The sequence below is a fragment of the Rhinoraja longicauda genome, chromosome 43 (assembly GCF_053455715.1).
Source record: "Rhinoraja longicauda isolate Sanriku21f chromosome 43, sRhiLon1.1, whole genome shotgun sequence".
NCBI lineage: Eukaryota > Metazoa > Chordata > Chondrichthyes > Rajiformes > Arhynchobatidae > Rhinoraja > Rhinoraja longicauda.
The window spans coordinates 9,429,652-9,443,515 of NC_135995.1; the positions used below are offsets into that span (position 1 = coordinate 9,429,652).

General features: G+C 50.1%; 2 protein-coding genes across 2 annotated transcripts in view; one reads left to right on the forward strand and one right to left on the reverse strand.

The window, feature by feature from the left end:
* Positions 1–13,864, forward strand: part of LOC144612229 (E3 ubiquitin-protein ligase TRIM39-like) — a 194,580-nt gene that overhangs the window by 144,103 nt on the left and 36,613 nt on the right. The window lies entirely within an intron of this gene.
* The window catches only part of LOC144612116 (zinc-binding protein A33-like), a 34,333-nt gene continuing 29,504 nt past the window's right edge, over positions 9,036–13,864 (reverse strand). Inside the window, exon 7 of the mRNA XM_078431674.1 lies at positions 9,036–9,845. Coding sequence (XP_078287800.1) covers positions 9,313–9,845 — 533 coding nt within the window. The 3' untranslated portion in view covers positions 9,036–9,312. The remainder of the gene's footprint in view (positions 9,846–13,864) is intronic.

Consider the following 13,864-nt stretch of genomic DNA (forward strand, 5'->3'; position numbering starts at 1 on the left):
GCTCCTCTAGTATCTTTGTTGGGGACGTGGAAGGAATCCGCCGCGGTCACAGGGAGAAGGCGTGAACCACACGGGCAGCGCCCGAGGTCAGGATCGAACCCGCTCACCAGAACTAGGAGACAGCAGCACTACTTATGTAACTACGCTGCCCTGTTATTACACGCATCACAGGGATCAAACCTGCACAAGATCAGGAAATCGAAACTTAAAAGCCTCACCAGAACTCCAGAAATCTTCTCTTTCTGTTGCTGCTCCATTTGCTGGATCTCTGATTTATATTTTGTGAGAGACTGGATGGAAGATTTCACCTGATCCTGCAAATGTGTTTGGGAATCAGAAAATTAAATGGTTGAACAGTAAAAATGGAATTAAACAATGATGCGATTAAAATCGGTTTGCTTTTACCTTGTGGTTTTCAACAGCTTCTTTAACCGGCATGAAGCTGTGAGACTTGTGTTCCCGCCCAGCTGCACAAATCACACAGATCAGCTTCTTATCAGTTTCACAAAACAGCTTCAGTTCTTCCTGATGTTCCTCGCAGTGAAGTTTACTTTCCTTCTCTGGAATTATTTCCCGATTCAGGCTCAGTGTTCGAGCTTTCTCAGCCAGTCTAACTAAGACCCGATTTACTTTGAGGGTGCGGTCTGTAAACTCCTCTCTACATTCCGGGCAGGAGTTTCTCTCCTCCCTGTCCCAACTCTGTGTGATACAAGAGCGGCAGAAGTTGTGCCCGCACTCCAGTGCTACCGGATCGGTGAAGAAATCCATGCAGATGGGACAAACTGCCTCCTCGGTCCAACTCTCGACCTGGTCTTTCGCAGCCATTGTAACTCCGCCACTTCCTGGTTCAGTGTTTCCCACTGCGCGCGCTGCCGTCTCGGGCAATGACCTTATTTGGCTGCAAGTGTTCAGTGTGAAGGTGTCCTGGCCACTTCCAACTAATCACTCGAGGGAGGGGTCAGTTAGACATTAAACCGGCCTGAATATAGACGAAAGGGGAGAGATTGCCCTGGGATTGTGTAAGGCAGGACAGAAAGGGACAGGGACCAGCGCTAAGGAGGTGTAACTGAGGAGGCGTTGCACCTGTTGGGCAGTGGAACCCGCCGCCCGCAACTCCGTTCACAGCCCGGGATCAGGATGGACGTAAACACATTTTCATCCACATCAGTTCACTCGTCTCTCACGCTCCAGTCTTCAGGTCCGTCTATATTTGGAGAAACCGTGCATCAGTTTTGTTCACTCCGCTGTATGAAGAATGTGGATACATTGGAAAGGGTGTAGAGATACTTATGAGGACGTTGCCACGGCCTGAGGGCCTCACTGTAGGGAGAGATTGGGCAGACTATTCCTTGGAGCGCAGGAGGATGAGGGGCGATCTTATAAAGGTGTGTGAGATCGTGACGGGAAACAAGAACTCGAGGCATCAACTAGAGGCTGGGGTGCGGTGGCGAGGCACCGATTTAATTATCGAACGAGGAATCCAGTGGCACAACCAGGGACACAATGTAAATTATTTTTCCGCACCTTAAATACAGTTAATCGCCTCGTATACTTGAAAAAAATAAACTGTCTGAAAAACGATGAGCGCAACACTCTTATTTTGTTAAAGATCCCCTCGGTTGAAGATCAAATGCCCTTGGAAATGGCCGAGCGATCTACTCAGAGGGCAATTAGTGATGTGCAATAAATGCTGTTCGTGCCGCTACATCTACGTCCTGAGAAATTGATCACCGACTTATATTAATTCCTTAATAAGAAGGCTATGTTTTGTTTATTAAGAACAGCCTTGTATTAACTCACGAAGCTTATGAAAAGCAATGCAAATAATAGCACAATGTATTACTCAAGTTATTCAACAAGGTAGATCTTGCGGACTCTCCTTTTCATTTCTCTCGTCATACCGGATTGTGTTTCAGTCACCGCCACCGTCCTTTTATTCCAATAGACATGATACATATTCCAGAATAGATCTATTTTTGATTTCAGCTCAATTAAGGGGTAGAATAATACAAATAGATTATAAGGCTGGATTGTTATCGGATCATTCACCATTATTAATGAAAATTACGATGCCAGATAAAGAACAGTCAGTATATAGATGGAGACTCAACTCTTTACTATTGAAAAGGCAAGACTTTTGTGATTTTATTCGAGGACAAATTGGATTATTTTTGGAAACAAATTTAAATTCAGTTAATGATAACTTTATTGTATGGGATGCAATGAAGGCTTATTTGAGAGGCCAAATTATAAGCTACTCATCTAAGATAAAGAAAAACTATAGGAAGGAATCTGAAAGATTAGAAAAAGAAATCACTGTACTAGAAAAAGACTAACATAAAGCTTCTTCAGATACAAAAAAATACAACTTGCAAAAAAAAAATTTCAATACAATACTTTACATACTTACAGAACAGAAAAACTAATATTACGAACTAACCAAAGGTATTATGAATTAGGAGCAAGAGCGCACAAGGTATTGGCATGGCAACTGAAAGAAGAACAAATATTAAGAACAATAAATTCAATTAGAACAGATCAAAACATTATCTAATCTTACTAAAACTCTGACTTGTATGTATATCTGTAACAGTGATTTCGGCTGATTTCTGCAAAACGGTGAGGCGTAGCGCCACAATTTTTGCGCCGCCTTAATCACACCGCTGGACGCTTGCCGAAAATGATATTGTTATTTAATTCGGTCGTATATTTTTTAAGTTACAGAGGTTTAAAAGTCTTTTTTTAAATCTCTCATTTTTTCGGCTGATTTTCGGCAAAAACGGTGAACCGTAGCGCCACGATGTTTGCACCGCCTTAATCACCACGCTGAACGCTGCTGGAAAATGATATTTTTATTTGATTCGGTCGTATATTTTTTAAGTTACAGAGGTTTTAGTTGTTTTTTTTAAATTCCAGCCGTCTTTTCCATGGCCTTCAGCGTGTGACGTCACAATGCCCATGCACCCCCCTCCTACTGATTTATTGAAGGCTTTCAGCGTGGCGCTGCTGTGCGTCTGTGCCCCTCTCTCCCCTTGCTTCTCTCCTCTCTCCCACACCTGGGAGATCCTCTCCCCGCTATCCCCCCCCCCCCGGATCTTTCACTGATGCTCTCTTCCCCCCCCCCCCGGACCTTTCACTAATGCGCTCCCCCCTCCCCCCCCCGACCTTTCACTGATGCGCTCCCCCCCCCCCCCCCCCCGCTATCTCCCCCCCCCCCCCCCCCCGGGCCTTTGAATGATGCGATCTCCTGCACCCCCCCCCCGGACTTTTCACTGATCCGATCCCCGCACCCCCCCCCCCCACCGGGCCTTTAACTGATGCTAAGAGTGTGTCTGGGGGAGAGAAGATGGGGGGGAGGGGGTCTGAGAATGGGGAATGGGACAACAGGGGTAGTGCGGAGGGGAATTGGTGGTGGGGGAAAGAGGTACTGGGAAAAGGGGAGGTCCATATCCCTCCCCTCTCCCCCATCCCTCCCTCCTCCCCTCCCCCTCCCCCTCCCCCCTCACTCTCTCCCCCCTCCACAAATACCGCCCCATCTCTCATCACCCTCCCCCCCTCCATCCTCAACACCTCCCTCCCTCCACCACTCCCTCCCCGCCCAAGGGGAGGGTGTGGGGAGAGTAAGAGTGGGGCTGGGGGAGGAGAAAATGGGGGGTGTGGGGACGGGCCCAACGGGCCCGCTTTGAACGGGCACACTTGTTCTAGTTACTTATAAACCTAGAGAAATCAATGAGGTATTTAAGCAATTCTACACTAATCTGTATCATTCTGAATCTGAAAAGGATGAATTTAAGATAAATAATTTTTTATCCAAGATACAATTACCAACAATCTCTAATGAGGAGCAGTTGGGACTAAATGCCTACTTTACTTTGAGAGAAGTGGAGGAAGTATTACATTCTTTACCAAGTAATAAATCACCAGGGGAAGATGGTTTCCCGCCTGAGTTCTATAAAAAATTTAAAGATTTGTTGTTACCAGTATTTATGGAAGTGATACATCAAGCGGAAAAACTTCTACATTACCAGAATCCTTCTCAATGGCAATTATAACCGTAATTCCACAAAAAAGAAAAGCATCTTCTTATAGACCAATATCATTGTTGAATGCAGATTATAAAATAGTTGCTAAGCTTTTGGCAAGGAATTGGCAGAATTTTTACCTAAACTGGTTAAAGAGGACCAAACTGGATTTGTCAAAAAAAGGAGATTATCTGATAATGTAGCAAGATTTATAAGTATTTTACATTTAGCACAGAAAAGAAAGGAATTAAGTGTAGCAGTTGCTTTTGATGCTGAAAAGGCGTTTGACAGGTTAGAATGGGATTTTTTATTTAAAGTATTAGAAAAGTATGGATTGGGAAATGGTTTCATTAGTCAAGTCAAGTCAATTTTATTTGTATAGCACATTTAAAAACAACCCACGTTGACCAAAGTGCTGTACATCTGATTAGGAAAAAAAAGAAATATACAGTGGCAGGCAGCCAAACACAACGGCGCGGCCATCGTGAACAAAATGTTTAACTAAAGCAGAATGGTGTCAGGCATCCAGTGGTCTCACCAGGGCCCTGTACAAATGCAGAAGGGCCTCTTTACTCCAATGTTGCTGTGTTTCTCCCTCTCTGATTGTGGTGCATAAACTTTTTTTTTTTTTTTTTATCAAAAAATACTTTATTCAAGTTATAAATATCATTTACAAACCATCATTTTTAAAACAAACCCATCCGACATTCCCGGAGGTTACATATTCAATACAGGCATTTACTTAGACCTTTACATACATTTACATACATATCCCTTATTTGGAGGGGCGTCTCTCTCCACCACACCCTGCCCCCCATGTCCAGCAGCGGAAGGACCCTAGACTGTGGTCCTCCCCCACAGGGCCTTGGCGTTGGCTGCACCGAGCTTCAGAGCGTCCCTCAGCACGTACTCCTGCAGTCTGCAGTGGGCCAGTCGGCAACATTCCTTGACGGACAGCTCGCTCCGCTGGGAGGTCAACAAGGATCGGGCAGACCAAAGGGCGTCTTTCACCGAGTTGATGACCTTCCAGCAGCACTCGATGTCAGTCTCGGAATGCGTCCCTGGGAACAGTCCGTAGAGCACAGAGTCCTCTGTGACGGAGCTGCTCGGAATGAATCGTGACAGGGACCCCTGCAGACCTCTCCAGACTCTCCTGGCAAATCCACACTCTTTGAAGAGGTGGGCCACCGTTTCCTCTCCGTAGCAGCCGTCCCGAGGACAGCGTGCGCTGGTAGTGAGGTTCCGGCGGTGCAGGAAGGATCTGACTGGGAGGGCTCCCCTCACCGCCAGCCAAGCCAGGTCTTGGTGCTTGTTGGTGAGTACTGGCGATGAGGCATTTTGCCAGACAAGCTGGGCTGTCTGTTCTGGGAACCACGCCACAGGATCCATGGAGTCATTCCCCTGCAGTGCCTGCAGGACGTTCCATGCTGACCACTGCCCGATGGACTTGTGGTCAAAGATGTTGGTCCGGAAGAACCTGTCCACAAACGACAGATGGTTCGGCAATGTCCAGCTGACTGGCACATTGCGTGGCATCTGCGCCAGGCCCATCCTTCGCAACACCGGGGACAGGTAGAACCTCAGCAGGTAGTGGCATTTGGTGCCCACGTGCTTTGGCTCTATGCTCCGCCTGATGCAGCCACACACGAAAGTGGCCATCAGAATGAGGGCGACGTTGGGCACGTCTTTACCCCCGTTGTCTGCCGACTTGTGCATTGTGGCTCGTCGCACCCGGTCCATCGCCGACCCCCAGATGAAACGGAAGACGGCCCGGGTGATCCCCGTGGCGTAGGAGGGAGGGACGGGCCACACTTGCGCCAAGTACAGCAGCCCCGAGAGCACCTCACACCTGATGACCAGGTTTTTCCCCGTGATGGAGAGGGAGCGCTGCTTCCACAGCTCCAGCTTCTTCCCCACCCTGGCTATCCACTCCAGCCAATTTTTGTTACATGCCTCAGCCTTCCCGAACCAGATCCCCAGCACCTTCAGGAAGTCAGGCTTGATGGTGAAGGGGATGGAAGATCGGTCGGGCCAGTTGCCAAAGAGCATGGCCTCGCTTTTCCTGCGGTTTACCCTGGCCCCCGTGGCCAACTCAAACTGGTCGCAGACGCTGATCAGTCTGCGGACCGACCCTGGATCCGAGCAGAAGACGGCGACATCGTCCATGTACAGGGAGGCCTTGACCTGAGTGCCCCCACTGCCTGGCAGTGTCACTCCTCTTATGCTCGCATCCTTCCTGATGGATTCGGCAAAGGGTTCAATGCAACAGACGAACAAGACAGGGGAAAGAGGGCAACCCTGCCTGACTCCAGACCTGACGGGGAAGCTGTCTGATTCCCACCCATTAATTTGGACTGCACTACAGATATCAGAGTAGAGCAGTTGTATCCACTTCCTGATTCCCTCCCCAAAGCCCATTTTGGAGAGCACGTCCCTCATGTACGTGTGCGATATCCTGTCGAAGGCCTTCTCCTGGTCCAAGCTGACCAGGCAGGCATCCACCCGTCTGTCCTGCACGTAGGCGATGGTATCTCTCAGCAGCACCAGGCTGTCTGAGATTTTCCTGCCAGGTACAGCACAGGTTTGGTCCGGGTGGATCACCTGTCCCAGAGCAGACTTGACCCGGTTGGCGATGGTCTTAGACAGGATCTTGTAGTCTACATTCAACAATGTGATGGGTCTCCAATTCCTTAAGTCATTCATCTCCCCCTTCTGCTTGTAGATCAGGGTGATGTTGCCCTTCCTCATAGAGTCTGACATGCTGCCTGCTAGAAGTATATCGTTGTACACTTCCAGCAGGTCCGGGCCCACCCAGTCCCACAGAGCCGAGTACAACTCTGCCGGTAAGCCATCGCCTCCGGGAGTTTTACTCGAGTCAAAGGAACGGATGGAGCCAGTCAGCTCCTCCAGGGTCAGTGGTTGGTCCAGACTCTCCCGCTTGCTGTCGTCCAAGACTTCCGTGATGGAGGACAGGAAGTTCTGGGAGGCGGTGCTGTCTGTGGTCTTTACATCGTACAGATCCTTATAAAAGGATCTGCAGATCTTGAGCATGTCTGTCTGCGAGGATGTTACTGAGCCGTCCTCCTCCCTAAGGCTTTTGATCACAGAGCTCCCCCTGTGAACCTTATGGAAGAAGTAACGTGAGCACGTCTCATCCTGCTCAACATGGCGGACCCTGGACCGGAAGATGATCTTGGAGGATTCAGAGGTAAAGAGCCGAGCTTGCCGGCCCTTCAACTCTCTCAGTTCCTCCCTCACATCCACCCCTCTCCTCTGCAGAAGGAGTAGCTGCTGCAAATCTGTCTGGAGTTGACACAGTTCCCTCTTACCCTGTCTTGCTCTCTGCACACCTTTGGAGACGAAGAACTTCTTGATGTTCTCCTTTGTTGCCTCCCACCAGAGTGTCTGGGAGTCAAAGAGGGGCCTCACAGTTCTCCAACATGCGTAGTCCCTCTTTAGCTCCTTAACGTTCTCCGGGGTCAACAGCTCCACGTTTAGCTTCCACGTCCCTCTGCCCGCCTTCCGGTCCTCCTGTAGGTGACAGGTGGCCTGAAGGAGGCAGTGGTCAGAGAAGAACACCGGGGCGAGGTCGGTGTGTCTGACCGCGACGGCCCTCGATGTGAAGAGGAAGTCTATCCGGGACTGGGCTGAACCGTTTGGTCCTGACCAGGTGAACCGTGGCTGGACTCCGCCTGCAGGGTCACTGAAGGCGTCGCGCAGCTTTGCATCTTTGACCGTTTCCACCAGGAGTTTGGAGGTGCCGTCCAGTCTGTGGTTGGCACTGCCGGATCGTCCAGCCGCATCGATGATGCAGTTAAAGTCACCGGCCAGAACGAGCGGTCTAGACGTGGCCAGCAGCGGTGGGAGCTGCTGGAGGACGGCCACCCGCTCGCTCCACCTGGGTGAGGCATACACATTAATCAGTCGGAGCGGAGAACCACGGTACATTACATCCACCACCAAGAGACGACCCCCCACCACCTCCCTTACCTCAGTGATGGTGAAGCCCCCTCCCCGCAGCAAGATCCCCAGACCGGACGCACGACAATCATTTCCCCCCGACCATAGACAGTCCGTGGGGCCACCATCGCGACCACCTCCGATAGCAGCGAAGGTGTGGCAGCCCGCACTCCTGTAAAAAAGTCACATCCGCCTTTACCTTGGCTAGGTACTGTTACTGTTACTGTGATCCAAACGCTCCGCAATTTCGTCTTTTATAATTCACTCCAGCATCTTCCCCACCACTGATGTCAGACTAACTGGTCTATAATTTCCCATTTTCTCTCTCCCTCCTTTCCTGAACAGTGGGATAACATTAGCTACCCTCCAATCCACAGGATCTATAGAACATTGGAAAATAATCACTAATGCGTCCACAATTTCTAGAGCCACCTCCTTAAGCACCCTGGGATGCAGACCACCAGGCCATGGGGATTTATCAGCCTTCAGTCCCATCAGTCTACCCAAAACTTTTTCCTGCCTAATGTGGATTTCCTCCAGTTCCTCTGTCACCCTAGGATCTCTGGCCACTAGAACATCTGCTTGTATCTTCCTTAGTGAAGACCCCACACCTTTCAGTCTGAAGATGCGTCCCGACCCGAAACGTCAACTATCCATGTTCTCCACAGATGCTGCCTGACCCGCTGAGTTACTCCAGCACTCTGTGAAACGTCACCTATCCATGTTCTCCACAGATGCTGCCTGACCCGCTGAGTTACTCCAGCACTCTGTGAAACGTCAACTATACATGTTCTCCACAGATGCTGCCTGACCCGCTGAGTTACTCCAGCACTCTGTGAAACATCACCTATCCATGTTCTCCACAGATGCTGCCTGACCCGTGGAGTTACTCCAGCATTCTGTGTGTCTTTTTCCTTTTGTAAAACCAGTATCCACGGATCCTTGTGTCTGCTGTTTGAAGAGATCTCTGTACCGTGACGCGGGGACGCGGAGAGAACTCAAACACGGGTTATTTTTTTAAAGACTTTATTAAACGTCAAGTTAAAGGTGAAGAGTTACAAACGTAACTGGGGAGTGTTGTAGAGCAGAGGGATCTAGGGTTTCAGGGGCATGGTTCCTTGAAGGTCGAGTCGCAGGTGGATAAGGCGGTCAAAAAGGCTTTTGGCACATTGGCCTTCGTCAGTCAGAGTATCGAGGGTGGAAGTTAGGAGGTGGTGTTGCAGTTTGGGGATTAAATGGGAGCCGTTCAGCGCCGACCTGTTGTCCACCGGGTTTCTGCCCCACAGCCCCTGAGCACCGCTCCTGACGCTGGTCCCGGGACCCGACCCTTTTACACACCCGGAGCGGAACCGGAGCAGATTCTCAGCCAGTGGTCTACATCCCAAGGCAAGAAGAACGGATAAAGTTTCCCCGTGAATTTATTCCCAGTGAAGGTGTGGAGATGGGACTTGGTGGCCGCGTCGTAAAATGAAACTGTCCCGGACTCGTAACTGAGATAAACTCCCACCCTCCCGGGGATGGGACGGGCGGGGAGAGGGGATGGAGGGGAGGTGAGTGCTTCAAACTTGTCACCCACCCGCCAGATCCTCCAGACTCCAGTCTCCGGGGTCAGTGTGACCCCTCCCTCCCTCTCCACAGACTCTGCGGCGACTCCCAGACTCCAGCCCTCACTCCCCGCCACCTCCACCTCCCAGTAATGTCTCCCCGATGTGAACCCCTCCGATCCCAGCACACACGGCCGGTATGCAAACCTCTTCCCGGTGTCAGGGAGACTCCTCTCGGTCCGGGTCCGTCTCACCCTCTTCCGATCCTCAGACACCTCGAGCAGCGCATGCGCTGTTTCCACATCCAGGGTGACGGAGACTGGGGGGAGAAGCAGAGAATCAGAGAGTCCCCGGGGGGGGGGGTCGGGGGGAGACTCGGGCAGCGCGGCCCCGGGACCCGGGGGAGAGGCCGCTCGGCCTCAGGCACAGGCGGGCGGACAACTGAAACCCTGCCCGGGGTTTCACCCACGACCACATCGGGGGGACAACAGACATCTCCCCCCCGGAGTTTTTAATCCAGGGACGGCGAGGGGAATTTCGTGAGGTGGGGGAGGGTGGACGGGGAGGACGGGTGCGGAGAGTGAGGAGGATTGCGAGATTGCGGTGGTGAAGGAGAAACGAAGCGGGTTATTCAGATATGGAGGCAGATCGGAGCAGGAGGATATAGAGGTGAGCGGTAATTTGAGGTTGTTAAAGAGGAGGTAGAGGTGGGTGGTGGGGTCGTCATGATCACAGTGAAAGGGGGCAGACACGAGGGGCCAGATGACCTGCCCCTGTTTCTATGAGTGGAGGGTGAGAGAGAGAGGGAGGGGTGGCTTGGACCATGGAAGGAAGCAGAGGTTGAATGATCGGGTGTTGGACAGAATGGGTGGAGACTTGTGGTTGTGGGGTCTTGTGGTTGTGGGGTCGTTGAAAGAGAGCGGATTCACGGGTGGATTTGATGGGTGTGTACAACTAACACACTGATCTCATTGTGAACCAATATATGAACTTCACTGAGGGACTTGACAATGTTCCGCGTGCAAGGCTGGTCCAGAAAGCGAAGGCAGGTGGGATCCAAGGCGAGCTGGTGAAATGGATCCACGTGGCTTGGTGGTTGGAGGTAGAAGGTATCGGTAGAAGGATGATTTTTCTGCTTGGAGGTCTGTGGCTGGTGGTGTGTAGCAGTGATCGGCGCTGCAACCTTTCCTGTTTATGTTATATGATCATAGCTTGGATGTGAATGTGGGAGGTGTAATTACTAAGTTTGGGGAGGAAGCAAAAATTGTGGATCGTGGGGAAGGTTGTCAAAGTCTGCAGCAGGATGCAGGGTAATTATCTAAACCTTATTCTCCATGCAGGGATATCAAATCATGAGAGTGCAGGTTTATATTGAGAGCAAAGAATTTTAAAGTATATCTGAGATTTAGGTTTTACTGGACCCAGCAGATTGGCTGAGAAGCTGCTGGAACTGGGGCTTAGCACCCCTCTGTGTGCCTGGGTCCTGGACTTTCTCACTGCCAGGCCCCAAGTGGTCAGGATGGGGGAACACACATCTAGCTCCCTCACCCTGAACATAGGATCCCCCCATGGTTGCGTCCTTAGCCCCCTACTGTACTCCCTGTACACTCATGACTGTGGGGCCAGGTTCAGCTCAAACTCCATCATCAAGTTTGCTGATGACACTGTGGTGGTGGGCCGAATCTCCGACAATGATGATAAGGCCTACCGGGAGGAGGTGGCTGATCTGGCACTCTGGTGTCAGGACAACAGCCTCCTTTTGAATGTCACTAAAACTAAGGAGCTGATTGTGGACTTTAGAAGGGCTCAACATCCAAGGATGTACACACCACTGGAGATAAATGGGTCTACTGTGGATAGGGTGAGCAGTTTTAAATACTTGGGAGTCCACATCACAGAGGATCTGACATGGGCAACGCACATTGCAGCACTGGTGGGTAAGGCAAAGCAGCGCCTTTACCACCTTAGACAGCTGAGGAAATTCAGAGTGTCTCTGAGGATCCTTCAGTGCTTCTACTCTGGGGCTGTAGAGAGCATCCTGTCCGGTAACATTACAGTCTGGTTTGGGAACAGCTCGGCCCAGGACAGGATGGCCCTGCAGAGAGAAGTGCGTTCGGCAGAACGCACCATGGGAACTACACTCGCCCCCCTGCAGGACCTATACATCAGGAGGTGCAGATCGAGAGCAAGCAAGATTATGAGGGACCCCTACCACCCCAGCAACGGACTGTTCCAGCTGCTACGGTCAGGCAAACACAGCAGAGATCGGCGCTGCAACCTTTGCTGTTTATGTTATATGATCATAGCTTGGATGTGAATGTGGGAGGTGTGATTAGTAAGTTTGGGGAGGAAGCAAAAATTGTGGATCGTGGGGAAGGTTGTCAAAGTCTGCAGCAGAATGCAGGGTAATTATCTAAACCTTATTCGCATGCAGGGATATCAAATCACGAGAGTGCAGGTTTATATTGAGAGCAAAGAATTTTAAAGTATATCTGAGATTTAGGTTTTACTAGACCAAGTGGACCCGCTGGGCCAAACCTCTTCTGCATTGGTGCAGCACACTCTCCTCCCCCCTCCCTCCCTCACTCTCCCCCCCCTCTCTCCCTCCCTCTACCCTACCTCCCTAGGAGATAGATTTAAACTTTAAAATGTGGAATAACTTTAAAAATATAACACCGATTTCAATGAAACTTCTTCCATTGGCACCAAAGGGATGACGGTGAGTAAGGTGGGCTTAAAATCGTCATGCTATCGTGTACCATTTTCGCTCTAGTTCCAGAACAAACAAACAAACGAGAGGTTTAGTACATAGATTTACACTGAGAGTGGGTGATATCTGGAACATGCTGCAGAGGAGGTGGTGGAGTGAGATATCATCAATATATTGGAGGTACTTAAATAGGTGAGGTGCAGAAGAATGCCGATGGAATGTGGGCAAATCAATTCGTATAGCTGGGGAAAAGACGGTCATGGACACGATGGGCCGAAGGGCCAGACTCTGTAATGTACAACCATGGCTCTCAGCTCCAAGAGCACTGAATGACTGAGTCTCCACAGCCACCGGTGCAGGGTCGTTCCCCAGCCTCTGCGTGCAGTAATGTCTCCTTATCTCTGTGCTACACGGTGCAGCGCACATTCTGAGAGGGTGCCCGCTCTCCAGATCCCTCTGACAGGGGAACCATCCTCCCTGCATCCAGCCCACTGAGCCCTGTAAGAACTCTACTGAGATCTCCTCTACTACACTGAAACACTCAAGTACACAGGCCTAGCCTACTCAATCTCACCCCACACAGCAAACACATTGTACTAGGTACAAGTATTGTTAATCTTTGCTGCATTCCCTCTGTGTCAAGTCTGTCAATATATCGGTACACAGGAGGAAAGGAACACAAGAAAACAGGAGCAGGAATAGGATCCACTCCTCAGGCTTGCCCCTCCATTCAATGTGATCATGGCTGATCTAAGCTGGCACCAATTCCTCTTCTGTGTGAGTTCCCCATCATCTTATATTTTCGATCTATCAAATATTTATTTGTAGCCAAATTGCACGTATCCAACAACTCAGCTTTTTACCACCACCCTGGGCACAACATGCCAGATATTCACTGCCCTCCGAGAGATGCAACTTTTACACACCGCATGGGAGGCCGCTCTGGAAGGTTGGATCTGTGGCTTTAAACTAAGTAGTAGGGGGGAGGGGTTAACAAATTGTGAACATGAAGATGAGGTAAAAGGGAATACAGGAGATATTGCAAAAGACTCTCGGAAAAATGGGAACAGAAGTTCTAGAGGGGAAAAGAAATTAAGGGCAGGGCCAATTGTGAACGATGTGAGAGGGGAGGTAAATACAGAAGTTAAAGTGTTGTACTTAAATGCGCGTAGTATAAAAAATAAAGTGGATGAGCTTGAGGCTCAGTTAGTCATGGGCAAGTATGATGTTGTAGGGATCACTGAGACATGGCTACAAGAGGACCAGGGCTGGGAACTGAATATTCAGGGGTACACAACGTATAGAAAAGACAGACAGGTGGGCAGAGGGGGTGGGGTTGCTCTGATGGTAAGGAATGATATTCATTCCCTTGCAAGGGGTGACATAGAATCAGGAGATGTTGAATCAGTATGGATAGAAATGAGAAATTGTAAGGGTAAAAAGACACTAATGGGAGTTATCTATAGGCCCCCAAACAGTAGCCTCGACATAGGGTGCAAGTTGAATCAGGAGATAAAATTGGCGTGTCAAAAATGTAATGCTACGGTGGTTATGGGAGATTTCAACATGCAGGTAGACTGGGAAAATCAGGTTGGAAATGGACCCCAGGAAAGAGAGTTTGTAGAGTG